At 50.5% G+C, this 27,566-nt stretch overlaps 2 protein-coding genes across 2 annotated transcripts; one reads left to right on the top strand and one right to left on the bottom strand.

The window, feature by feature from the left end:
* Positions 1 to 792: 792 nt before the first annotated feature.
* On the top strand, positions 793 to 13,926 carry ZW10 (zw10 kinetochore protein). Its single transcript, XM_066981154.1, has 16 exons — positions 793 to 949; positions 1,501 to 1,635; positions 2,814 to 2,915; positions 3,091 to 3,168; positions 3,290 to 3,449; positions 3,999 to 4,148; positions 4,823 to 5,014; positions 5,266 to 5,429; positions 6,254 to 6,436; positions 6,931 to 7,169; positions 8,191 to 8,262; positions 9,114 to 9,283; positions 9,573 to 9,703; positions 10,177 to 10,308; positions 10,859 to 11,061; positions 11,945 to 13,926. Exons 1-16 carry the CDS (start codon positions 833 to 835, stop codon positions 12,063 to 12,065), a joined length of 2,349 nt encoding a protein of 782 aa, XP_066837255.1. The 5' UTR covers positions 793 to 832; the 3' UTR covers positions 12,066 to 13,926.
* TMPRSS5 (transmembrane serine protease 5) lies at positions 13,917 to 27,566 on the bottom strand. Its single transcript, XM_066981391.1, has 16 exons — positions 27,052 to 27,566; positions 19,796 to 19,876; positions 18,845 to 19,123; positions 17,698 to 18,754; positions 17,285 to 17,405; positions 16,960 to 17,067; positions 16,693 to 16,815; positions 16,407 to 16,542; positions 16,114 to 16,227; positions 15,898 to 15,941; positions 15,644 to 15,806; positions 15,337 to 15,545; positions 14,911 to 15,261; positions 14,516 to 14,658; positions 14,260 to 14,412; positions 13,917 to 14,054 (listed from the first exon to the last, which is right to left on the bottom strand). Exons 7-16 carry the CDS (start codon positions 16,799 to 16,801, stop codon positions 14,046 to 14,048), a joined length of 1,431 nt encoding a protein of 476 aa, XP_066837492.1. The 5' UTR covers positions 16,802 to 16,815; positions 16,960 to 17,067; positions 17,285 to 17,405; positions 17,698 to 18,754; positions 18,845 to 19,123; positions 19,796 to 19,876; positions 27,052 to 27,566; the 3' UTR covers positions 13,917 to 14,045.

Genomic DNA, 27,566 nt, shown 5'->3' on the forward strand with positions numbered 1-27,566 from the left:
GGCCCCTGGCTGCCATTCCCTCCCCCGCAGCACCAATGCCCCCCCCCCCAAGCTGCCACAACCCCCCAGCACCCATGGGTGCCCAGCTGCCATATGCTCCCCCAGTTACCACAGCACCCCCTCAGCTGCTACAGGAACCCCAGCACCTCTGCATCCCCCAGCTGCCATTGCCCTGCCATTGCCCCCCCCCACCACCCAGGGACCCCCCCAGCACCCATGCGACCCCCTCAGCACCCATGGGTGCCCAGCTGCCATATGCCCCCTCAGCTGCTGTAGGACCCCCCAACACCTCTGCATCCCCCAGCTGCCATTGCCCCCCCCAGCTGCCACTGCCCCTCCCCACCACCCATAGACCCTCCCACCATCCAGGGACCCCCCCCCAGCACCATTGGGACCCCTCAGCACCCATGGGTGCCCAGCTGCCATATGCCCCCTCAGCTGCTGTAGGACCCCCCAACACCTCTGCATCCCCCAGCTGCCATTGCCCCCCCCAGCTGCCACTGCCCCTCACCACCACCCATAGACCCTCCCACCATCCAGGGACCCCCCCAGCACCATTAGGACCCCTCAGCACCCATGGGTGCCCAGCTGCCGTATGCCCCCCCAGCTGCTGCAGGACCCCCAGCGCCTCTGCACACCCGGGCTGCCATTGCCCCCCCCAGCATCCAAAGGCCCCCAGCTGCTCTGGGTACCCCCCCAGCACCCCTAGAAGGAGGAGGAGGAGGAGGAGGAGGAGGAGGACGAGGAGGACGAGGAGGAGGAGGAGGCGAGGCTGTCCCCCGCCGCCTGCCGTAGCGCCGCCTTCCCGTGGTGCCGCGCGGGCCGCGGGACCATGGCGGCTCCCGCGGGCTCGCTGGTGGCGGCGGTGCTGGCGCACTCGGGCCGCCTGGACAAGGAGGGGCTGGGCACCCGCATCGGGCGGCTCTCCCGGCGGGTGGAGGAGCTCAAGGCGCGGCTCGGGGCGCCGGGGGGCCGGGAGGGGGCCGGGGGGAGGAATTTGGGGGATATGGGGGGGGGGGGGGGGGGGGCGGGGGGGGCCGGGGGAGGTCGTGAGGGAGGAATTGGGGGTCCCGGGGGGGGGGGGGGGGGGCGGGAGGGGCTGAGGAGGGCCGGGAGTAGCCGGGGGAGAGGAATTGGGGGTCCCGGGGGTTGGAATTGGGAGTCCCGCAGGGGGAATTGGGGGTCCCAAGGGGAGGATTGGGGGTCCCGGGGGGGGATTTGGGGGTCCCGGGGGGGATTTGGGGGTCCATGGCAGGGCCGTGAGGGAGGAATTGGGGGGTCCCGGGAGGGGGAATGGGGTGGCCGTGAGGGGCTGGCGGGGAGGACCTGGGGGCCCTGGGGGGAGGAATTGGAGGTCCAAGGGGAGGACAAGAGAGGCCAGGGGGAGGAATTAAGGGTCTTGGGGGGAGGAATTAAGGGTTCTGGGGGAGGAATTGGGGGTCTCGAGGATCCCTGACAGGGCTTGGCCGGGCGGTGACTTTGCCCCGTGTGCCCCCGCAGGGAGAGGTGTGCTCCGCCATCACCAGCAAGTACAGCGAGTTCCTGCCCAGCGCGCAGAGCGCCGAGGAGCTGGTGTCGCAGGTGGACGGGCTGTCCGGCAGCATCGAGCTGCTCAGGGCCGGCATCGAGGAGCAGGTGGGACCTGCTGGGCTTCCCCGGCTGCTGGCAGCTTCTTCCAGTCCCACCACGCACCTGCGGGTCCTCGCCTGCTGTGTGCAGGGGGGACAGGGATGGAGGACACGGGCCTGAAGGCTGTGGATGGCATCACCCCAAAAAAATGATGGCATGGGTTTACGTCCCGTCTGGGGTGTGCCTGAGAATAATTAAGGGGTTGTTAGTTGTAGTTTGCTTGTTGTGCCCTTGGAGAAGTGTGTCGCACGTCTCCAGAGGAGAGAGAAGGATCCGCCTGGTTGCATCGCGGTAGGGTGTGATGCAGTGACAGACAGGCTGAGTGTTGGTCCCGCGGGGATTTGGGGCAGAGAGGGCACTGATGTGCACCACCCAAATCATGGCACATGGCAGCACATATTCACTGAGCCATTGAGGAGAATGTGAGCAGGCCCTACCGGCTGGATCCTCTCTGCTTTTGTGCTGCTTTGATTGATTCCAACGTGACTTGAAGGAGTGCCATGTGGTGTTCTTCACAGAAAAGCATGATGTGTTAATAATGTAATGAAAACCAATCTAATGTAAATAAAAGGTAATAAACAACAGCAGTTAAACACACACACACAAAATCATGTTAACTAAACCAGGTTAAAAAAAAAAAAGTTTCAATATCTAGCTTCTGGGTCATACCTTACCAGCACTATGTGTGAGGTTCTGGTACCAGCCAAGTGATGTTCACTTTGCTGGAGTTAGTTCTGCCTTTGGAGACCCTAAAGCCAAGTGTTTCCCATGATCTGGGGTTCTGTAACGTTGTCAATTGAGTTAGCTTTCGGCTCACTTCAAGTGATCCTGCATTTAAAATGGCTGTGTTAAAAGAAAACTCAACTCCTTTTGATAGCCTTTTGATACTGAGTTTCCTTCCAATGCCTTGACAAAGCGTGTAATGTAATAAAAAAAGAAACCAGCATGGATGAGTTTCCAGTAGGGAAATTATAAGGATCTTTCTAACAGGGATTAAAATGGAAGGCCATAGAAACCGAAGACAAAGTCATCAAATGCTAGAGCAGATATGTTGTTAACATTGAGTCTTTCGTCTTTCTCACCAAAGTACTCTATTAACAGAAATACTTTATATCTTGTTGTCACTTTTAAGAGGAAATCTATTAATGTTTGGCAGATGTCTGATGAAAAATTTCTTATTTTAGGTTCAAAGAGACCTAAACGTCGCTGTTGCTGAATTTACTGAATTGAAGCAGCAGCTGGAGCGAGACACACTGGTTTTGAGTATTCTGAAAAAGCTACAAGAGGTGAGGAAGGCATGTGCATCTTAAAATCATTAAGTGGTGGTTGCTGCTCAGTTCGTGGCTTTATTCGGGGCTTCTCTTTTCAATAACTAACGGTAACTTGTGTCTACTCGTGTTGTTTAAAATTATGTAGTCTAATAGATACACTGTTACATATGATCCTGTTTGATTGTTGCAGTTTGATACAGCTATTAAAGAGTACAACACTGCATTGTTGGAGAAGAAGTATGTTGTAGCAGCTCAACAACTGGAAAAGGTAATGACTTCGTAAGCGTGTGGCAAAATTGTTGATAAATACTTTCAATAAATTTCACAAGATCCTTTTCAGTAGCAGGGGCAACAGTTACCCATGTTTTGTGTTTGACCTTTACTGCCAGGCACGAAGCAGCCTGAAAATGCTGGAATCCCGCAAGGGCTTTGAGCTGAAGATCCTGAAGGCACTAGGCACAGAGCTCACAGTGCAGACACAAAATATGCTCTATCATCTAGGAGAAGAATGGCAGAAGTTGGCTGTATGGAAGCTTCCTCCTTCAAAAGGTGCCCGCAATTCTAGTTTGTTGCACTGTTTTTGCTTTGCTACTTCAAATAAGTCTGGTTTCAAGCACCTACAAGTTAGGAGATACTGTAATATTGTTGAATTAAGGTTGGTTTAAGGAGAGATTTCCAAAGTTTTTATTCTGACTGTATATATTATCCTACTAGGGTAGTTGTAAGAATACTTTATCTTCTCTGATAGGTTTTTGGCTGCTACTTTTGTTGCAGCTGCTCTAGAATTTGTATGTTGGTGTCTTCATTAAAACAAACTTTTCCTTTGATCAGATTTGGCTTACAGTGGGGACAAGGGGGGTGATTGTCACTAAACGTCAATTTCATGGCAACTGAAATAAGAATTCTGCAGATTTGTCCTGTACTGAAACACAAGGTATTTGGTACTCTTCTGATGCTCTTTTATAGGAACTTTGTTTTGTGTAAATGAGGAGAGGTAGCATATCGCTTTAGCTGCCAGCTGAGGAATGTGGTAGGTTCTCAGATCTGCTGTATCTCAGACCACATTCTAACACAGAGATGTTTCTTCCTTTTCTCTAGAAAGTAGCAGCCTGGAGTCAGTGATGCATTCAGAATTGCACTTATGCACACTGCCATCAAAAGAGGAAGAGATTGCTGGCCCGCCTGTTGCTTCTGTGCTGCAGGCATTTGCTGTCCTAGGAGAACTGCGCACCAAGCTTAAAATTTTCGGTAAGACAGACCTTGGATCCACATAGCTGTTGCAGCCTGAGTGGATATCAGTTTAGGCTTGTTGTAGGATGGATATTGCGATCCAGTTCACTTTAGTCGTACATTGGGAGACGTCTTCGTCGGTTGCCTTGTGTTTCCCACTGAGCATGAGGTGAATCCTCTGGTTTTTACAATATGAAACTGCCCAGAATTATTTATCTTTTCCTGTCAGGTTATTCTAGTATACTGTTTTGATCTGTGGCTTTGTGGTTTCATGGTCTGATTAAAGGGTTTAAAGGGCTTTTCCAGTTAAAGCTTCCTTATCTACAAAGACCAAGACTGTTGGTTTTAGTCAGCTTCTGGGCTTTTCCGTTCTCAGGTGTCGACAAGAAGTAATCAGGAAGCATGACAGATGCTAGGACAGGATTTCATACTTCTGGCTTTGTAATTGTTCATTTTACATTCAACTATGCAGCAATTTGTTAGGCCTCCATATGTGTTTTATAGGAGTCAAGTGGTCTGTAGTGAAACCAAAGCCAGCGTTTTACGTCATGAATGTTCTCTGACACAGCTAGTCTAGACAGTGCTTCTTCCACTTCACTTGAAGAATCTGTGCATCCAAAATACTGCCAGTTCGGCCTCACTGGAACAAACTCCTGCTGTAGGAAAATATCTTTTTTTTTTTCATATCTTAGGCCAGTTGTTGCTGAAATACATCCTCAAGCCGCTGATTTCATACCCATCTCTTCAGCCATTCACAGAAGAACTGTCGGATGTGGTCATCCTACGTTTTAGGTGTGAAGATCCTAACTTGGATCATTCCTCTCCTGTGGAGGTTTTTGACAAGATCAAGTTCATTCTTGAAGTTCTCCACAAATACTTGCTGAGTAGGTAGTCCCTCCCTTTGGAATTACTGGGAAAGTGGGCTCAGTTTAACCATAAATTCAGTTGTCTTTTGATCGGGATGGAGGTTGTTCCACAGTCACAGCACATGGTTTGGATATGAAGAACATCTCCTTTATAAAATTATGGAACAGTTGAAAGATGCTTTTTTGACAGGAAGGACTGAGTGAAATGGTGGAGGGTCGTGTCCAGGAAGCAGGTATATTAAAATCCATTTCTGTTCTCTTGAATTCAGATGTGCCAGTTGAGCAGCGTGTGGAAGACAAGAAGGAGTGCAGAGTGACACTGGCAGAACTGCTGGGTGATATGATATGGGAAGAGTTGTCAGACTGCCTCATTCAGAACTGCCTAGTGAATTCAATCCCAACCAACAGTAGCAAACTAGAGCAGTATATAGAGGTAGGCGTGAAATACTTTCGAATTTATATAGTTGAAATGCCACATGGCCAACCTCATCAGAAAGGTGTCTTTTGCTAATCTAGAACTGTGTTATTTATCTCAGGTAAACCGTGGCTTGTTTTTCCTGTCCTATTAAGGGTGCAGGGTCTCTGATCCAAGGACCTCAGGCCAAATTTAACTAAGACTTGGAGGTTCTCAGGTGTGTGGCATAAGGCTCTTGTGTGAGCCTCTGTAAGAGGCTGAAGAGGTCTTTTACATGCTGATGCGGGATCTCTGGCTTCCTGTGAATGAACTACTGTGTTTGACTTTGTTTTTTTTTAATTGTCTAATGATCACGGGTTTCTTGTGTAGGCCACTTTTTAAAAAACTTAAAACTTTAAAAAAACTTAACTTTAAAAATCTTAATAATAGTGATATCTTTACTAGTGAAGAATGCCAAAAGATACTTTTCCTGGAGAGGCAGCTGTTTGAAACAGCAGCGATCATAGGGCAAACCCCCCAGTCCCTTTGCCCCAAGTAGCCCAGCGTAATGAAATCTAATCATCTTGCTCCTCTGATTTTTGAATTAGGTTGCCAGCAAAGTCAGGAAACAAACTTGCAGCTAGAGGACTGTATTATTGTACAATCATGGCCTCCAACTGAGCCAGCTTCTTCCAAAAGATTGCTGTAGAACTGTTAGATAGTTCCCTCTAAAACTTAATTTCGTCTTTTGCCTTCAACTGAGTGGAGGAATTTATACCCAGCTTTAATTTTGCTCTTGGATTTTAGGAGATTATAACTGGCAATTCACAAGTATCAATGTAGAATGTGTCTGCCTTTCTCAGGTGATTAAATCCACAGAGGAATTTGAAAAAGCCCTGAAGAACATGCAGTTTTTGAAAGGAGACACGACCGATTTACTGAAATACGCTCGTAACGTCAATTCCCACTTCGCCAATAAGAAATGTCAAGATGTGATTGTGGCAGCCAGAAACTTGATGACCTCAGAAATACACAATACCGTAAAGGTGCCTGTTGTTGCAATATCTTGTTTTCCTATGTGGAAAAATAGTGTAGCAGGTGAAGAAGGCTTGTCTAGGACAGTTGAGGGTTTTTCGTTTGTTTGTTTGTTTTGTAGAGCACTGATTACTTGTGATTATTTGGTGCTTTTGGCAAACAACGGTGTTGAAGTTGTTTTTAATAGTGCTCAAGCGGGTTATTTCACTACCAAGATGTTACTTAACATGTTTGAAGCTTACTTTTGTAGGCTTTTCTGGCTAGTATCATAAGCGTAAGAAAATTTAGAGGATCACTTACAGACCTTGCTTCTAGGCATGAAACACCGTATAGATTGCTTCGTGGTCTGCTGTGTAGTTCATAAGCCATGAGACCTCCAAGGGTCTTAGGGGACCTCTGCAGCTTTGTATTAATCTTGAGTCTTAAATCAATATTTTGTAGTCATCCACAGCCTCTTTTCCGTGGGCTGCAAATAATGTTCTGCCTTTCTTTTGTTTTCCCTTAGATCACCCCTGATTCGTGTGTAGCCCTACCAAAGCTTCCTGATCCTGGGTCAGGAGATCACTTAAAAATGCAAAAAACATCTAATCAACTTCCTAAGGAGATGGTGAATTTGGAGAATGAGACCAAACTGAGCCAGTACACGTTCTCTTTGCCCACATGCCGCATCAGTTCATCGGTGGAGAAGCTGATGGAACTGGCTTATCAGACGCTGTTGGAGGCTACAGCCAGCACAGATCAGTGGTAGGAATTATATATCAGCGGGTAATTCCTGGGAGTCAGATATTTATTGCCTTTGGCAATTCTAAGCATCCGTTAATTGAGTAAAAGAAATATAAAAGAGCTGAAGATACTTAAAAATTAGAATGAATCATTAAAGTTACACTGTGTTTTGGCTGGAGGCTGCTCCCTGGGTTTGTGCGGTAGACTGGTACAGCAGGAGCAGCTGCTGAATATGTTCCCTGCAATAATCTTGTTAAGCAGTGTTTGAGGCTTATGTTCTGATGGAGCATTCAGGTGGGTTTTGCCATATTGTAGCTACTGCAGCAGTGAAAACGCGGTGAATCCCTAGGCTGCACAAGGCAGCTCATGGCTTCAGTCTTTTAGTTGGAAGAAACTCTACTGCTGTGTTCATTTTTATATTTTATCGTGTGTTTCAATTATTTAGAAAGATAAAAAAACGTATCTTTTGTTCCATCCAAATGATAAGTTATGGCACCTATTCTGAGGAGAGTTCTTGCTTTCTTTTTTCACGTGCTGGATGAAAGCAAAAAACTCCAGCTCTACATCTGGCAGGGCTCTTCAGAGAAAACAATTAAACATTCTGAGAACCTACATAGAGTCAGTTTTAAAAACCGGAGACCACAACCCTGAGGAGGGAGAGTTTCCTAGGTACTGAATGCCTTTCACTGTACTGTGGCAGAAAGAGGGCTGACTACTTATGCATACCTATTGGGAGAAAGGACACTGTTCCCTTTGTTTGCAGGGTTTCGTAATCTCTGTTCTGACATGTGGCTTGAAGTTCATCTCTTCCACGCTGAACTTACAAGGTCATCACAGCTTTTGTGAGAAGCCTTTGTGAATTTTCCAGGATGCTGCTTTTATTGACATTGCTGTAATTGATCTTGACAATTTATCCCTTGTTCAGTAAGAAAAACATGCTTTACCACTAATAAAACCTTTTTTAAGAAAGACTTGAGAGTCGCTTGGCAGACAAGATATTAATTCCACAGACAAACTAACACGAACCTTATTTTCTTTGTAGCTGTATACAGCTCTTCTACTCCGTACGGAATATATTCCAGCTGTTTTACGACGTAGTACCAACATACCACAAGTAAGTGTATGTATGTGCATTACTTAGGGCCTGTTTGGAGACACAGCAGTGCGATTGGAATAGCCCCGCTTTCCCTGTTTGTCCACCACAGCCAAAGATTACTAAGGGCTTCCTCCAGTGGGAAAAAGCTGGTGCTCCTAATGCATTATTAAATTGTACCTGCTGCAAAATATTTGCCTGAGAGTTTCTGAGTTGGCAGTCTTGTGACCAAGGGGATAGTTTTTAGTGTTTCCTTGATGTGAATGAAATTGGTTCTGTGCCTGATGGCCCTTGTGTATGTGGGAACACAGGAAACACGAGCTGAAGTTGCATCTCTAGAACATAACTGAGTTTTGTAAACTGTCTTATCCATCCATTTACTAGAGTGATGCTTAGGTAACTAGAACAGAGTCCTCATCCTTGGCATTGACAGGGGTTAGCCTTTAAGATTGTTCACGATGCTTTTCCTGTAATAAAGAGCACCAGTGAAGATTTAAAGTATACAATTGTGTCAAAGAACACTGAAGTATTACTGAAAAGGCCTTCTCTCTTTTCCTCACTGTTATGCTGTAAAAAAGAATCTTCCTGTTTGAAAATTGGTTGTTAGAAACAACCAATGTGAGTACAACACGCAGCTGGAATGCCAAGGTTCCATTTCACTAGCCATAGAACTTCCTTTGTGTATGTAAGCTCTTGTGTGGATGTGGGAGGAGTTTAAATACTTCTTTTCCAACTGATGGCTTTACCAAGCATTCCTTTCAGTTATTTACAGCAACAGCTAGGACAGATGGGCTGTTTAGTGTACATATGACAGTTTTCTAACGGGGTCAGGTCTAAATGCATAAATTTCTTCTTCCTCCTTCGTATGACAGAGAAAACCTTCAGAAACTCCCGCAGCTAGCAGCTATTCATCACAACAACTGCATGTATATTGCTCACCACTTGCTCACCATGGGACACCAGTTCCGATACCGCTTGACAAACATCCTGTGTGACGGAGCGGCTACTTTTGTAGATCTGGTACCTGGTTTTAGGAGACTTGGTAATTTTACCTTTCGGTATTTTATGGAGGGAAACTCTGAGATAGATAAGCTTGTACTAGTTTAATGTTAGCCTGTCATCTATAGTTAATTCTGCTACTCAGCTCTTTTTCAAAAGTGCTGTAGCAATCCATGCTGTGCAAAAGCTTATTAAGTACGTGACCGAGCTTGGTTAAATTGGCCCAAAATAATAAGTTTATTATTCAGCACTTACAGTCTCTAAATTGGCATAGGCAGAGCAAATTTAATAATTGCTTAATTGCTTCTCTCTGGTTGTTTTTGCTTCTAAAGGAATGGAGTGTTTTCTGGCCCAGATGCGAGTGCAGAAAGGAGAAATCCTGGAGAGGCTGTCAAGTGCCAGGAATTTTTCTAATATGGATGATGAGGAAAATTACTCTGCAGCAAACAAAGCAATAAGGCAGGTAAGCAAGGCAAACAAAGTCAAATATGCTGTTGTCTGTAGATGTTGTCCTTGGAAAGGTACAGTATGCAATATTAGTCCTGAGAACTGTGCGCTGTTTCTGCAGAGTGAAACTTTGCAGAAGATGAATTTTCTGGCATGCTTTTTTTCCCCCCGGGCTGTGTCTCATTGTGTAGAATGCTGAGTTCAAGTCCGCATGCTCCAAGATGACATAGTTTCCTAATCTTGAACTTTTGTTTATAGTGCATATCTAGGGTATTTCATTTTTCAAGGGAAAGATCCACGAGCCATAATGCAAACTGAAATTGTGGCATTTTTTTCCAAGAAGGTCTGCTTTATGTGGTAGCAGGATGAAGTCATAGCCTTCTGCTTCTGTAAAACTTTTCTGTCCACGTGCGCTCACCTTATCATTTTGTGCTTTTCTTAATGTACTTCTTGATAACACGTAGAGAATGTACAGCTGTTGTCTTCCAGGTATTGCATCAGTTGAAAAGACTGGGGAAAGTTTGGCAAGATGTCCTTCCAGTGAACATATACTGCAAGGCCATGGGGACCTTACTGAACACAGCGCTCTCAGAGATTGTCACTAGGATTGCTGCCCTAGAGGTAACTGCACAAGGTGGACACGCCAGGCGTAGGGGTGGTGCTAACAGCTAGCGTGTGTGACCTCTAGAAATTCTTTCCAAATTGAGGTTTCAGGGGAGCCAGTTGTAGTCTACATCCTGAAGAGCCCCCCCTACTGTGAATTGGGTGGCCTCTTTTCCTTTAATAGCTAGGGCACTTGCTTATGCCATGCCTGCCAAAAAGCTTTGCTTTCATCATTGTGCTGGCGTTACCTGAGCGCTTTCCTTATAAACTGCTCCAGACCTTCCTCATAACCCCTCTGCCTCACAGTGAAATCCTTGTTAGTGCACCAAGATGCGCAGTTCAGAAGCAGAACCCTTGTTCTGAAGCAGTTGCAGAGAACTTGATGAAATAGCTATTCGTGAAATCAGTTATATTAGCTTGAGAATGTCAAATGCAATCCAAACCACTGCTTTTCATCTTCACACACACAGTCCCATTTAAAAAAAAAGAAAAATTTCATTTCATTTACTGCTTGGCACCCCAAAGACACATCTAACTGCTCTTTTTGTTTACATTTTTTCAATTCTAGGATATCTCTGCAGAAGATGCAGATAGGTTGTACTCCCTCTGTAGGATCATGGTAGAGGAAGGACCCCAGGTTTTCACCCCCCTACCTGAAGAGGACAAAAACAAGAAATATCAAGAGGAAGTTCCAGTCTACGTGCAGAAATGGATGACATTCAAAGAGCTGATGATCATCCTGCAAGCTAACCTCCAAGAAATAGTAGATCAGTGAGTGTCTTCCTTGTCAGTTAGTTCTTCACCTGCTAAACAGGGAGCTGGGAAGCGGTCTGATACCAGCAGGGCACCACATTTAGAAGAGCCTTTTCAAATGAAGGAGAATCACTTTTAATAAGGATCAGATAGCTGCTCCTAGTGCCATATTTTGGCTGTGTGTTTGTAGTCTATTTCACTGGTCATATATTCAGCTGTCTCCTGCAGGTGAAAAAGCAATGGTAAAAAAAAAAAAAAAAAGTGCCCTGGGAGAGCCAACCGCAGAGCAATTATACATCCCCCCTTGACGTCTCTAAACTCAGAAGTATGCGACGCTAAGTAGCCAGGCATTTTGCCCACTGCTTTTGATGTTAGCTGTGCCTTGCAACTGCAGCTATCATTCCACGTAATTGGTCTTCAGTTTCTAGAGACCGTTTCTTAGGTCTTTTAACTTGCAAGGGGTATTCATCTGAATTATACATGAGGATTTGCATTATGACTCCTATTACTTTAGTTGTCATGAGTTGTCAGAAGCTAGATGTTTCTTGTGCACACTCGCTTCACATGTACATCTGAACGACAAGGAGACATACTGTCCTCTAAACTGCAAAGTTTGTACTAAGTGCAAAAAACACCTTAAAACCTGTTGCTTTTCGTGCCTAATTAAATAATTCTGGACCTAAGTTGCATGAAGCTAATAGGCTGCTAACTAGATTTGTTTTGCTTCTAGATTTACTACTGTAGCATGCCTATAAATGCTTTATGCTTTTAATTTTACTTGAACCATTCAGTCATCACAGGAGTGGGAGAACTGCAGTGGTTTGTTGTGAATGCTCTAAGGCTTGTTTCAACGTGAAGTTTCCATGCAGTTTTATTAAATGAAGATCTTTCTTCCTTGTAGATGGGCAGATGGGAAGGGGCCTCTTGCAGCTGAATTCTCCCCAGCTGAAGTGAAGAGTCTGATACGAGCCTTGTTCCAGAACACGGAAAGAAGAGCAGCAGCACTGGCCAAAATCAAGTAACTGTTTGCTCCTACATGTTGATCTTCTGATAAAGCAAGAATGAACTGAGAATCTTAATAATTTTTTGGATTTGATCCTTCTTGTACTGGACTACAAAAAGCTTAGCATTAGGTGTGTGCTTCCTGGAGGCTTGACTAAGGGAGGAGAAAAAATTCCTAGCTCACTGTCAGCAGGGCCCATGGGATGGCTCTATGAGTCTGAGAACAGGAAATCAAAGGTGGGTAACACGTGGGCACTAACTGCAGCTGCTTTATCTGCTACACACGTGGAGTTTGGGCTTGAAAATTCAACTTCTTGCCCTGCTCCCTGAAGGTGTTACACCCAGATCGTAGTTTTGCTTTAGGAGCTGATGGGTATACGGTCCTGGTGAAGAAGAGATGCTTTTTGTGATGTTTGCTAAATTCCATCTTCTTGGATTTCATCTTCTTGTAAGCCCAGCATAGGCAAGTAAGTCCTTTATCCAAACTCCTTGTGAGACTGAGCACTGCTGGCAGGTGGGCCTCTCATGCAAGGTGCTGTACAATGTCATCTCAAGCTTGCTTGCTTAAGGGTCCCGTAGAGGGATTGTTATTTCTCACTTGTGAATCTTACCTATGCAGTTTTACAGCAGGGGACGTGTACCCCCTTTGTGTCTTACCTCTTCTGTCCCTGCAAATTACATATAAAACTCACAAGCAGTGGTAGCTTTTGGTGTCCTTCTAAGAATGCTGAAGTGCCAAATTTTGCTCTTACCCACCTGTTTTGTTCATGTTTCCCTGAACAGCAGATGTCAACAAAGTGAAAATTTTATTGGGGGGAAGAGGAAACCCTGTTCCAAGTGAAATGTTTACTGAGGCCGAGTGTTTTGCACAACCGGCAAAATTCCTCATGGCTTTACTTCTCATGGGAACTATCTTACAACTGAATTCAAAGTTTTCCATCCGACTTTTCCAGCTGTGGAAGCCAGTTCAGCTCCTTCCTTTAACTTTTGATTTGTGTATGAATTAAGTAGGTCTGGCATCTATTGTCTTTTTGATAGTAACCTTACTGTATTTTAAGAATGATATAAATGCTAGTAAATACAAGAAGGGAATTAAAAGGAATTAAGTGTGCACTTAGAAGATAATGCTTGAAGTTACAAAGGCTGTTTGAGACTTCAAGAAACATACCTTTATTTTAGTTGGAAACCTCATCAATAGCAGTTGTTGAAATGTAGCCCAGAGGCCAAGATGTGCCCCTTGCTGCACACAGAATATTTCCTGCTATGTAATGGTTTGTAAGCATGTCATGACCTGCTTACAAAAGCTTAGATCATAGAGCTACACATTTTAATGTTACCAGTCATTGTATCCTTTTCGTTTGGACTTTTGTCTGACTTCTCTTTACATTCCTGAGCATTTTGGGGGATACCAAAATTACAGCTGGCTTTCACACTGCACCCAAATTTTACATTGCACCCGAATCACAGCAGAACCTCATGGCTGTTCTGGGTGCTGGGTCAGGCAGGAACAGCCAGGTCTGGGGGCAGGGAGACTGCTTGTTTCTGGCCTGAAGGGGTATAAGCACGCGGAGCGGGCTGGTGCAGTCAAGTTCCCATTTACACCAAGTCCAGCCTGTGAGAATGGAAAAACGAAGGCAAACATTGATCCAAACTCTGACTGTCACTCTAGCTTTTCCTTTTTTTTTCCCCCCTTTCACTACTTTAAGTAATTCATTTGGGGGTTGAGAATGTTCCCATGACGCTTGCATCTCCTGGGAGCCCTTGCCCTTTTTATAAATAGGAAAACAAAAAATTGATATTTTGAAAAACGCCACTTCTCTCACGTGGATTATTCACAAAAATGTAATATGCTATTTTCTTTAATAAACTATTTATACTGGCCCTGTTTTCTGGTGTTGCCTGGGGAGACTGATTCTCTTGTGGTTACAGTAACACAGTATGAAGCTGGACCTTCGGAAGGGGCAAGATGTTGCTCTGTGACGTCTCAGCTTGCATTGCTTCTAGTAGATCTAACAATAAGAAAATAAAAAGGAAAAATAAAGAATTGGTACTATGCTGTGGGGTGGGAGGTCAGCCCAGAGGTCATGCATCAAGAGCGAGCGTGGGGTAGTAACAGGTAAAGCTAAAAACAGGATGCTAGCACCTGGATTTTCCTATGCCACGTGCCTGGCTGCGGGTCAGGCTGAACACACACCTTCACCTGCCCCAGCTTACCTCTGTGGTGCGATAAATCCACGGCAGAAGCTGAGCCACGTTGGTGTAAACCCCGGGGTGGTTGGGCTCGGCACAGCCCTGGCCCCAGCTCACTACACCTACCAAGCGCCACGTGAGTTCGTCCTGGCAAACCAGGGGGCCCCCGCTGTCCCCCTGCAAGACAGCAAGGACTGGAGCACAACAGGGATGTAACGCTTCTGCTCATTTCCACTCTGGCTGCGCACACCCCACAGCACCAGTTGCTCCCTCCCGTTACCTGGCACGCATCTATTTTCCCCTGCGGGTAGCCGGCACACAGCATCCTGGCCGTGAGCTCTCCTTTGTACATGCACGAGCTGTTGCACCTCCTGGTACTAATTAGGGGAACCAGAGCTTCCTGCAGAGTCTCCGTTAGCTGTGCTGCGGAGGGAAGAAACCAGGAGGGAAACGAGATCTCCAGGAAGCAGTCAGGGAAGAGCACGGCACTGTAGCTGAAGGGTCAGGAGGAAGATGGGGGTCTTATGGGATTAATGGGGCTGCTGAAGGGGGGGTGCAGGCTACAGGAGGGGAGCAGTGCAGGACCAGGCACGGCATGGAAAGGGCTGCACCTCAGTGGGGAGCAGGGAAAGCTGCAGGTCAGCACCGAGGGACAGGGACAAGCCGGGCACCTACCTTGGTCTGGTCTGGTGTAGCCCCAGCCTGAGACCCAACAGGGGGTGCCCTGGAAGAGGTCGCGGTGGGAGGGTGGCAGACACACGGCACAGATGGCATCTGCTGGGAAGGGGACGTGGTGAGCCCCGGGACAGCGGGGCCATGCAGTGCAGGCGCAGCCGAGGCTGTGGAGCTGCCAGCCTGCAGAACTCAGCCTGCAGAGCTGCTCAGCCCCACAAATGGAGGTGAAACACCCTTGGACCAGGCCCCTGGAGGCCTCAGCTCCCACAGCCACCTTCCCAGGCACAGCTGGGAGCATTGTGCTGCTGGGCATGCTGCCTCCAGGTGCCCAGAGAGGCTGGGGACCCTCTTAAGCAGCTTCTCCCAAAGGGCAGGGTCAGAGCAGGCCACTTTCCAGCCACTTCTTCATTGCAGGTCCAGACAAACTGCAAGTGGGGGGAGGCCACAACAGCATCTTACCAGAGAAATTCAGGGGGATGCGGAGCTTCATCAGAGCAATGTCATAGTCAAGGCTGCTGCCGTTATAGAGCGGGTGGTAAATAACCTTCTCCACCGGTACCCCAGCCTCCTGCTCGATGGAGCCACGAGCAACACCGGCACCCACCAGCCAGCCGGAGGCGTGCAGCCGCCTGTAACTGAGCACCACGGGTAACAGCACCACAGCGCCTGGCCCTCACCCCAGGGCTCCCTGCACAAGGCCTGGGATGAGGACGGGCACCCAGCTCCCCGCTACCTGTGCACGCAGTGCGCCGCCGTCACGATCCAGCTGGGCGCCAGCACAGAGCCTCCGCAGTGGTGCCGGGAGCCGTGGCGCACGCTCACCTGCCAGGGCCAGCGCCCAGGGGCTGCATCCATGCCCCCGACCACCCGCAGGGCCCCGCGGTGCAGCCCGCACTCTGCAAGGCAGCCGTGAGGGACGGGACGGAGGGGAGAGGGATGGATGCGGGTGGAGATCCTGGGGACTCACGAGGAGAGGGAGGCACTGACCTGAGCACTTCAGAGCCACGATCCGTCCCGACTCGCAGGTGCTCCTGCGCAGGGCAAACCTCTGATCAGAAAACTGCAGAGTGCCTGGGGAGCTGCAGCAGTCCCCGACGGGGCTGCTCGTTGGGCAAAGTCAGCACGGTTTTCTGCCCATCTTAAGCCCAAAAAGGTATTTTTGTGCCTCCAGCAAAGCCTGCCGTAGCCCAGGCCTGCCCGTACCTGACCTGCCACATGTCTTCCAGGCTGCCTTCCTGGCCGGGTCTGAGCTGGATGAACTCCTGAGCGTCCTTCACCCTGACGTCCGTCAGGTTCACTCCCTTCTGGTGGGTCATCCTGCAGGAGCAACCACAACCATCCCAGGAACCTTCCCAGGAGTGGTTCCTGCCCTATAGCAGCCGTGGTGCCACCACCCTCCCTGTCCCATGGCCAGGAAGGTGCCCAGGTGGCTGCAGCCAACTCCCACAGCTCCCCCCAGCCCTGCTCAGCACCCCGAGCCCCCAGCCCCTGCCCACCGGAGCGCCCCGAGGTGCCGGCAGAGCTGGGTGCCCAGCCTGAGCCACCAGCGCTCGTGGCAGGCCAGCAGCCAGCCGGGACGGCCTCGCACCCGCGCTTCCAGCAGCGAGCTGTCTGAGTTGATTCTGAAAGACACTGAGGCCAATAGAGCAGGATTTAAAAACCAAGCGAAACGATTGCAGCATGCAGCTGAAATGAGCTACTGGGTCAGCAGGACAAATTCATTATTGAACAGTATCTTTTCTGCTCCTGCTGGGCTTGCCAGGGGTGGGGGGGAATGAAAACCTCTGCCAGGAGCCCCACGGACCACAGGCTCGTCCTCTTCACCCTCAGCACACTCCGGGATCGCACCCGGCTCCTGTGGCGGGGCGAAGCCCTGGTCCGGCGGTGGCATCTTGAGGTGCCTCGCTTCAGGAAGGAGAGGGGAGAGCAGGGGTGAGACTGCAGGGCCGGGCAGCCCCCAAGGGTCCATGGCAGTGGGAAGGGCCCTATGCTGCCCTGGTAGGGGCGCTGGGCACCCACAGGCAGCACCGTCCCGGCACAGGCACTGACCCAGCAGCCAAGCCCCCGCCGCCAGCCCCGCCAGCAGCACCACGGCCCCCAGAAGCAGCAGCAGCCTCCAGACGGTGCAGAGACTTCTGAGAGATACCTCAGCAGAATCTTCAAGAAACAAAGGGAGGGGATGGACACGGTCTCATCCATCCCTCATGGCACCACCAAGCCCCTGGCAAGGTTCTCAGGTCACTGTGGCCCTGTTCCTGGGGCCCTCCCGACCCTGTGCCCCCAGTGCCACGAGGGGATGACCTATGGCCATGGATTCTGTGGAAGGTCAGGATCTGGGGGCCCCCCTTGCTCCCCAAGTCTGTAATTGGCTCACCGTGTCCTGGGGACGTCCCTGTCCTTGCTTCCCTCAGCTCTGCCGTCAGGCTCTCCTGGCTCTGTGCCGTGTCCCCGATGCCAGGCAGGTTTTGGGGACAGCTTTCAGCCTCAGCCGGCCCCTACGGAGAGGAGCAGGGCACAGGTCAGTGGCAGACCAGACTCCTGGAAGGGAACAGCTTCATTTGAGGCAGGGGGGGCCGAGAGGAAGCGCTGCTCACCATGCCAGAGAGCAGAATGTCTCTGCTGAGCCGCTCGGGTTTCCCTCGGCACAAACCCAGCTCCCAGCCCCTTGTCCCTGGCTCCCCACCGCCTCCCTCCCCAGCTCTGTCTGAGCAACCCCAGCAGCTGCTGGGCTGCCCCAGCCCCACCTTCCACCTGCCGTCCCTCCTCTCCCCGCCTCGCTTTGCTCACCTGTACACAAGAGACACTGAAGAGCAGCAGCAGCCCCTGGACACTAGCAGAGGGCTGCAGTGGTGGGCACCAAGGCACGGGTAGACCTGGGACCAAGCCCCCCCTTAACGGCTACCTTTATGAGAGCAGACCTTGGGCAGCAAATTGTTTTAAGCTAGGAAAAAATCAGAAAAGACGGCCCGCAGGTGCTCCGTATCGGCCCCACATCTCACGCCAGGTGCCTGCCGCCAGGTGCAGCTTTGTCTCCGCAGGCTGCTTCACACAGGTGCTGGGGGGGCCGGAGCCCCCCTCACTCGGCGAGCCCCTCCGTGCCCGACAGGGCTGCAGTGAGACCTGCAGGGAAGCAGCCCCAGCTCCCCAGGTGCCGGGTTCTCCAGCTGGAATATCCGAGAGCAGCAAAGGTCGGCCCGCAGCTCCCCGCTCAGCTCCTTTCTCTGCTCAATTTCTTGCTGCTGACAGACGCCGGCTGCGCCCCGCAGGAAGAGGGCACAGGGCCTCCTTCCGACCAGCAGTGCCAGCCTCTGCTGCAGAGCTCGTCCTGTTCCCGGCGCCCCAACGAGAGCACAAAATTCCTCATGGAAATCAGCCCCAGGCCGCGAGCTGTGGGCTCAGCCCGTCGGCAGCTCCCGGGGTCCTGCAAAGAGCCCCAGTGCCCGGTACCCTGCATGGCCCCGTCCCTCCAGCCGTGCTGCTTCTCCAGCTGGCTACACCCCCCCAGAAATAACAGTAAAACCATCTCCAATTAAGTAATTCAAACCCCACCTTCTCCTCCAGGAGAGAGGAGACTGAGCACCACTTTCAGCCCGTCTGAAAACCAAAAGGCAGCCGGAGCAGCCTGGAACAGCTGTGTCATGAAAACAAACAAGCAAAGGCCCCTTCTTGTTTACACGCTTCTCCAGCCCAGAAGACACAGCTGATGGCGTGTTACTCAAAAGATCGATGAATTTTTAATGCCATTTCCTCGAGGAAACTCCCATGAATATTCCATGACAGCCCCGCCTCGCAGGTTCGGGCTGAGGCTTGGTGGGGGAACCTGGCGGCCCCTGCAGCTGCTGCCCTGCGGCGGGGAACAGAAAGCCAAGTGGTCAGGACCCCACGGGGCCCCCAAATCAGCCCTGCCTCTTTCCTGGGAGCTGCTGGGCCCTACCTGGTGGCTCCGGAGCATCTCCTCGCTGCACTGAGGACTGTAGATGGTGCTGGAGGACTGGGGAGCCCGCTGGGAAGGCTGAGGCAGCCGCCCAGGAGCTGCTGAGCCCCCTGTGCTGAGGGTGCCTGGGTTGGGGGCTCACGGAGGTGCTGCAGGAGCTGCTCCATCGTCCCCTCTCTGCGCACCCCACACCCAACCCAGCACCGACCCTTGCAGGAGCTGGACGAGGATCTGGGCTGTGAGCGGCCGGCCAGCGGTCCCAAAGGGCAAACACCTTCCCTGCACACACCAAAAGGGAAGAAGCTCAAGAAGCGAGTGCCAGTGTGGGAAGAGGGTGAGAGCCAGCTCCAAAACGGTGCCTCAGGAGCAGGTATCAAAGCCGAGGCACATCTCAGCCCGTGCTGCCTCGCTGCTCTGAGTCACGCGTCTTTTCCGCACTTAAAACTCATTAAAAGAAGATCAATATTTCTATCAATTCTGCCTACCTGCAATAAGAAAGTAGTGACTAAAACGAGAGAGCTTTCAAAATCAAACACTGGCACACGCATGTGAAGGTAGGAAGGAGAAGAGCGTTACAGCTTTATCTCCTGATTCCCACCGTCCTGCTCTGGCTCTTTAGAGACCTAAGATAAAAAAAAAGCAGCCCCCACCTGCGGGTGCTTGGTGTTGTTTAGAGGGAAGCTGGCAAAATCCTGGGGTTGCCTCCACCCTGGCCAGGGCTGGGTCCTCAGCTCCCCTGGGCTCTCTGGGGAGAGCAAACAAGGCGATGTGGCCACCAGCTCAGGCCATCGCCTTGCCTGAGCCTCTTGTTGGATCATTTCCTTCCTTACCTCATTCCTTCTCTTTCTCCCTCAAGTCCCCTCTCTAATAAAAGTGCCTCTCAGTGAGATAAGGCAGCTGCTGTAAGCCCATAATGAGAGAAATGGCCAAAAGCACCAGCCTAAAACCTACCTAATCCTGGTAGCAGCCTGCCAAATCTCATCACGGATAATGAATCCTGGATGTTCTGATTGTGGCTTCCCAGCAGTGATGCTGTGGTCAAAAAAATAAATAAAATTAAAAATCAACAGTAGCCCCCCCAACACCCTCCCTCCCCCAACGTGTTTCCTAACCCCTTTTCACCTCCTTTTCCCCCTCCCCACCTATTACCATCTTTAGGGGGGTTTAGCAGCAGGATCACTGGGCATCTACGGGGTTCAAGCACCCTTGCAGGTGGGGGCAGCATCTCGGCGAGGACAGCTTTGTGCACTGGGCTCCTGGCCAAGCTCTCCGTGCTCTGCCACCAGCTTCAGCAAGGAAGCCCTGTTGAAGCTGATGGCACCACATACGGAGGGGCTCCAGGTCAAGGGTTTGGGCTGTGGTGTGCGAAGGGACCGGGGCCTGGGTGCCAACCCCATGCCCTTGGACTCGAGCATCGTCACCCCAGCTGGGTGCACGGGGTGCAGCTCTGCCCTGATGCCCTGAGGGCACGCAGCGTACTTCATCTGTCTGCAAGTCCCCGGAAGGAGGGTAAAGCGGCTGGCCCTAGACCGGCTGTTACAGTCGTGGCAGAGTTTAATCTCAGACTTGCAAAACGTCGCACTCGTGTCACCGTAAGAAATAAGACCTGCCAGAGCAGATCTGACTAAATCATTCATCTCGCCCTGCGTCTCGTCTCCAGGAGAGGCCAATATCCCAAACCTCATAACGGGAAATTATTCAGTAAGACTCTTTTTAACCCCAGGCAGTGGGGTGTAGTGACACGAAGGAAGATAGTTTATATCTTGTATGCGTTTACCCTGTCTAATGGAAGCACACATCTCTCCATATTTCATATAAATGTCCAGTCCTATTTGGACATTTCCTTGGAATAAAAAGTTGTTACTCTAAACTTGACACGTTGTCACCGTATTGTTCATTGCAATGATTTATTCCACATCCTCTGTTGTCGGAGTGCTCATCCCAAAAGACAGTGAATAAAGTCCTGTGTAAAATAATTTCTTAAGGCTGAAACCAGCAGGGAAAGGCTGGTCCACAGAAAGAGAGCACACGATGCCTCTCAGAGCTGCTGGTTCCTGCTCTGGACCACCCTGCCCTCTGGTCCTGGCTCTGTAACCTGTTTTTGGAGGCTGAAGGAGAGGAAGGGGCATCACAGCCTCCCCAGACACCAGGTTGGGAAGATGCAGCATTCAGGCTATGCAGCATGCATGGCCTCACCCCCTGGAAGCTGGAGACAAGATATTTTGGGGTGGCTGCCCCATGCCATGCCACTGAGCCCCCTGGTCCCCTTGTGCCAGCCCTGTTGTCACCAGGAGACGTCCCTGGTGCCGGGGCAGCCTCAGGCATCGCCCCTGCCTGTGAGCCTCCTCCCTGGGGCTATGTGCTGCTGGTGATTGCAGAGCTGGGGGAAGGCAATTTCATCAAAATGAGTTTCTCTGTGGAAGGAATTGAAGGGAGAAACTCCCGTAATAACCTGCTAGGATCATTTATTTAAAGAGCAGCTGGCACCGCATGAAGCGAATGGAGACAACTCGGAGGCAGCCCTCTGCAGCACCTTCCTGGTGCCGGGGCAGGGGGCAGGAGCTGTGCCTGCCCTGCTGGTGCCCCAAACGGGGGCTCCTTCCCCGTCCCAGCAGTCACCAGATAAGGGACAACAACCCGCAGGGCCTGTGAGTGCCTGTCCACCCTCCCACACAGCAGGGAACACGGTTGGGCCCTGGATCCTCATCCATCACCCAATAAATGCAGAATTTACAGATGTCAGGGCTGAAATGGTTTCATTAGCTGTATCATGTTCTGGTGCAAACACGCCCTGAGGGATTTCTTCTCAGAGAAGAATCAAAGTAGAATAATTGTTAAGGAGCAATTAATATTATGTTCATTCTTCTCCATCTCCAAACATTTCGATTGGTTGCTTTGCAGTCTGACCCTGCCCTTACACGTTGCTGGGGACCCACGGAGATCCAGCAGGGAACAAAATGAATTTAAGAGCAGAGTGAAACATGTCAACATCCGTGTTCATGTGCAGGAATTCTCAAAACTCTCACGCACAATGCCTTTTACCCCGAGGCCCCCCCGCCAGAGCTGGAGCTGCAGGGAGCACACCTTGCTGCCACCCGGGGCCGTGCGGAGCAGGAGGGAACTGGTGGGGCTGCAGCTCCAGCAGGAGGCAGGCACCAAGGTAAGGTGGTCGAGGCGGGCAGGATCAGCAGCAGTGCCTGGGATTTGTGGCTGGTGCCGCTGCCATGCAGTGACACCGGCCAGCCTGAGGTGCACCCGGGAAGAATGCAAATAAATCTCACATTGTGCCCTGCCGAGGTTTGCAGAAGAAGACACGCAGACGTGTGACAGTTCCCTACAGAGCAGCTTTCTAAGAGCAATCAAGAACACTATGGCCGGGTTGAAGTTTAGCTAATAAACCCTTTCATAAGACGGCACTAAGCACCACGAGGGAGCAGGACAGCAGAGTGCAGTTGGACACATGCTATTATTCCATCAGAGGACAGCTAAACAGTCAGATGTACTTATCTGGATCCTAAAAGCATCCTTGAACATACAGCCTGCAGGTACTAGGAGTGCATTTACATTGTTATCTCATTTTTTCTCATTTCCCTGTGCAAGCTGTAATGCAGGCACTTGGCATGCTGCAGGACCATGGGCACCTGCCTGCATGGCGTGCCTTTCACCCTGATGGTAGCTGAAAACAGCCTTCCCTCTATGTGCTTTTCGGAGTGTGACACTGCACGGGTTATTGGCACTGAGAGGAGGCAAGGCTTACAATAGATTGCCTCTGGGGCTGCAGAAATGTCTGGCTTAGGGACAAAAATACAGACCCGGGGGTGGAAAAACGTTCCCGATGCACCTTGCTTATGTCCTCGTCAGCCCAGGACCGTCTTCCAGAAGTGCTCGACTGAAAAGCACCTTCTGCACGTCCATGTGCAGCCCTGCCTCATCTCTGCTCATCAACATATGCTCTTAATGCCTTTATCAAACAACATCTTAAAATTGTTGGATTGCTGGCTCCCAAGACTCCTGTTAGCAAGCTGCTGCAGAGCCTGAGGGTTCTGCAGGTTCGAAACGTCCTGGATTTCACGGGCTTCATACTGGAGTGCACTTGCAGCACAGCTTTTTCCTTTAAGGAGTTTTTCCTCCCTCTTTTCAGTTTGTTCTCCTTCTAAGTGCATTTATAGCCTGCAATCATTTCTCCTCTCAGCCTTCATTTCACCCATCCAAACAAGCTCAGCTTCGGGGAGCCCGTTCCCCCCTCCCGTTCCAGGTTGAATTCACCGTCTTCGATATGAATGACCCATTATGCCAATGAGGTTTCAAGTCTATTAACATCTCCTCATTCTCCTGGGACCACCTTCCTTGATGCAACTTTTCACAGCCCACTGCGCTTCTATTCTTACCCGCTGAGAGCCCCTCACTTACTGCAAACATTACCATTACTCACTAAATACATGAGCTTTCCTTTTCTCCAACCGAAATCATCTCCCGGATTTGATCAGGAATTGTAAATAGCTTAATTTCCTTCTGAAGCTCAATTGCTCAGGGAAGGGAGGGAGCATTTATTACTCATTTAAAACATCCATCCTGGCTCTGCTTTCCCTGCTGTTGCTCCAGTGGTGGAAGAGATGCCCTTCACTAACTCTGAGGGCAGTAATCTGATAAATTATATGCCTGGTCTCTGACACCGTACGTTAAATCTGCTTTGAAAGCCCTCCTTTTGGGTCAGATTTGTTCAGTGCAATTACACAACTACTAATTGTATTTCATCAGAGTCCAGCCCTCTCCAGCACATTGAGTTTTCCACCCTGGTTCGTCGGTGTGAATTTCAGCCCGTTTCCTTCAACAGCGCACACACCCTGAGCAGAAAGGGCTGAAATCTATGATTCTGTGATTCTATGAAATCTGAGCAACAGTAAAGACAAATCCTACAGCAGCAGCAGCTGCAAGCCTCCATCTCCAGGTTCTTCCCTGTTGTTGCTCGATTCTTTACTCATCACACATCCTCAATTCCCCCCTTCCGTGGTTAGAGGTGGATGCAAACCCCTGGCACAAGAGGCAGCTCTGGGCAGCTCAGCAGCCAGCTGGAGGGGACTTTTGGAAGTCTGAACAGGAGCCCCCCACACCCCCATGTGCACTGGGGGGTCTGCAGGTTGCTCCATTGCTCGAGCAGTGCACAAGCTTTGAGGCCAATAATCCTTGCTGAGCCACACACCAAAACCAAAGCGTGCGATTTCAAAGCCTGTTTAGCATCCAGGAACCCCCTGAGAGCTGTATTTTAACGCCTAAAGCAGCAAAACAGAAGAATTAAATCAAAATGCATTTTGAATAATGAACAAAAAGAAGAAACAAGCTTGCTATGGGCTTGGGGGCCTTGAAACCAGGGAAATACGGGAAGAGAGCAGGGGAAGGTGTGTGGCCCTGCGGTGCAGGATGCCCGTGGGGCAGAGGGCCGTTCCCACACCGAGACCACCGACAACTGCTCAGCACCAGGGGCAGATGCTGCACATATGTTTTCCTCTGTGTTTGTTCAGTGTAATTTTGCTAAAGGCTTTTTCTTGCTACCAAGAGCATGTCGACTTTTGTCATTACTACCTGCAGGCTGAGTGCATGTTGGGGTTCAGTACTGCGACGCTACGTGGTACTGGTGGCTGGTTCAAGAGCTCTACAGCCTTCACCTTTTCTGCGAGGAGATGTCCCAGCCCCATCCACAAGGTGCCATTTGCAGGGAGCTATGGGAGCAGGAGGAGCACCAAGAGCACCCCTTGAACTGGAGCTACTGGGAGCGAAGGAGGGCCAGGTGAAGGATGCCTGCAGTGAGCACTGCCTGCACGCGCTGCTCGTTCCTGCAGCCCCAGGGTGCTGGGGAACCTGGCTCAGGGCGAGGAGCTCTGCTCGCACCACCACTTGCATGCTTTTGAAAGCAGGCAGCTATTTCCCCAGCTCCGCAGCCTACATGCTGCCCTGCAGGGATCTCTGCAGCCTGAGCAAACACAGCAGCAAGGACAGCATCTGCCTGACCTGCAGAGCCCCCAGCCTTCTGGCAGTCCTTCCACCCCATTAGCTTCTCCTTTCCCCTGGGAGCACAGAGGAGCAAGGGGCAGCGAGATCTCCATCAGCTGTCGCAGGCTGCAGTCGCAGCAGATGCTTTCCCCGAACCCCTGGCCCTGCCCTCGCCTTCTCCCCCTCTGCAGCACCTGCGAGGGCAGCGGGCGCTCACAGCAGCACCCATGGGACACAGCTTTAGCCGCAGCCACCCGGCCTGCTGCAGGCTCTGCTCCCTGCAGTCCGTGCCAAAGGAGCAGAGTTTGCCCATTCTGGCTCTTTCTGAAGGCCTGAGGAGAGGAGTGTTAGGTTTGCAGATCCCTTCCTGCGTGCTTCCCTGGGGATCCATCTTCGGCAGGGCTTTGGGTCCGTGAGGTCTAAAATCTCCTCACAATCAATGTCCTGCCAGAAGGTTATCCACCTGTAAACACGGATAGCTCTTCCAGTTCTCATTAGAGCCTGCTGAACTCTCGATAAAATTAACTCCATGCACTCGAGGGGAGCTTCCATGTTCTCTGCATGGTTAACCTGACAGCGGTCCTGCAAACCCCTCAGTGCTCAGCGCGGCTGTTCCTCGCTCAGCACCATCAGGGTGTCTCCAGCAGCAGCAAACACTCCTCTTGGCTGTCCAGGTAAGAGACCACTAAGTTGAGGTCGTCTTGGGGGAAAAAAGGCCGTTTCAATGCTTCCCCCCGCCAGCGGCATCACTCCTCAGTGCTCGCATCCTGGCGGTGTGCGGGGGCTGGGGTCCCTGCCCTCCGGAGGGACAAAGCCACGGCCAGCGTGGCTGACACCATCTGCCTCCAAGCTCACACTCGTACTAGTTTTTAATCCACATTATGGATCCTAATTAGCTAATTACACATTTTAATTAGAATGTAATTACAGCCCCTGCTTATGTAAATAAACATACTGGCTGTAATCACTGAATTATGAAAAGTGGTTACGAAGTGTGGACTCCGTGAAAGAGAAAACCCCTTCAGAGAGCTTCTGTCCTGGTCCAAGCCCCTCTGAACGTGCCTGCACCGAGCTCCAGGATTACGCACCTCAGTCCTGCAGCCACAGTCACACCAGGGTTTATCTGTCTGTGGGAGATGGGGATTTTTCTTTCATTGTGCAGTTAAGAAGGAAAAGGGAAACAGCATCACGCTGCTTTGTTTAATGTGGTTTTAAGGCCCTTAGCTCGTGTTTTTTGGTCTCTTCTATTGAAAGGCTGGTGTCATTTTATAATCCGCCTTTTCCATCATCACGGGCACCAGGCGCTGTTATGCAAAGTACCAGTGAGAGCTGGACACACGCAGTAATCCCCTTTCATCTCCTACACTGGCTTGAAGTGTTGATGTATAACACGGGGAGCAGCGAGCAGTTCCCTGCAAAGCACCCAGGAAACAGGCACAGAAAGAGCCTGCCGAAATAAAAACAAACCTTTCTGGAAAAGGATGAAGAGCTGAACTCTGTCAGATGGAAACAGTTCACACACACAAAAAAATGGTCTGGAGTTGAAATAAGTATCAGTGGATTTGACCAGCTCACCTCCAGTGTAGGCATACCCTGCGTCTGTCTTTACATCCTGCATCTGATACTCTACTGAAATGGAGCTCGTGCCACTAAACAGTACATGTAGGTGAGACAGGAATGGTCAGGATGATGATGGTAAATATTAGGAACAAACCACAGCCCCGGTGAGCAACTCTCCAGCTCCCCTGCCAACAAACTCCTCCTTCACCGCCCGGAGAGTCCCAGGGGAAAAAAAAAACTCCCAGCCCCGTTTGGTCTGCATCTCGCTTCATCACCACCGAGCCATTCGTCATCTTCCACATCTTTCCCCAGCTCCAAAGCACTAAGCCAGGCAATAACGTGCGCTCAGCATTTCTCTCTGCAAAGGACCGATCTTGTTGTGGCATAAATAGCACAGTTTTAGAATAATGGGCTATTATTTCCATCCTATTTCCAGTGTGACTAATTAGCACGTTTGTTTTGGAAGGCATAGTTTGATAACAAAGCTCTGCAAATGGACCGAAGTTAGGGCTGTATTAGTAATTAGATTCCCAGTGTTTAATAGCTTATCAGCAAAAGAGGCTCTCGTGCTGCTCAGCCCCGAGGCACAATCGCAGCGATGTCAGCGTGCGTGGAGGAGGGCAGAGGAGGTGGGGAAAGGAGGCACGTGAAGACATTACCTGAGGTGACTTCAGGCTCCCGGGGGAAGTTTCCAGCCAAGTTAGGAGCTGAAGATCTCTTCATCTGTGGGATGAGTGGAGCTCACAGTATCCAAAAGGTTCCGGAACAGATGAATCCAGGGAAGCGACATCGGTGCCGAAGGGACAGCACTGCCAGCCCTTTCCCCGCTGCTGCAGGGGCACGGCTCTGCCCCTGCTTCTCCCATGTGTGCCTGCGGGTCAAGTTCAAGACCACAACACATGAAACACGCCCCTTTCACTTCTTTATAGAAATGGAAGTGGGACCAGCTGCGTAGGCACGAACACAATCTAGCTGGTGCACCCCTATTGCTTGCCAGATCAGGTAATTTTACTGAAGCAGCCCAAGCGGTTGGCTTCCCTTACCCCTGTTGGGCAGCAAGGGGCTCATGAGAGCATCGGCATTTCTGGTGGTGCGGGTGGACATGGAAAAGGTGCCCAGCCCTTTCTGAGAGCACAGGAACAGCAACCGCCCCTTACCTGTGCTATCAGCCAGG

The sequence above is a fragment of the Anser cygnoides genome, chromosome 21 (genome assembly GCF_040182565.1).
Source record: "Anser cygnoides isolate HZ-2024a breed goose chromosome 21, Taihu_goose_T2T_genome, whole genome shotgun sequence".
In the NCBI taxonomy this organism is placed as follows: Eukaryota; Metazoa; Chordata; class Aves; order Anseriformes; family Anatidae; genus Anser; species Anser cygnoides.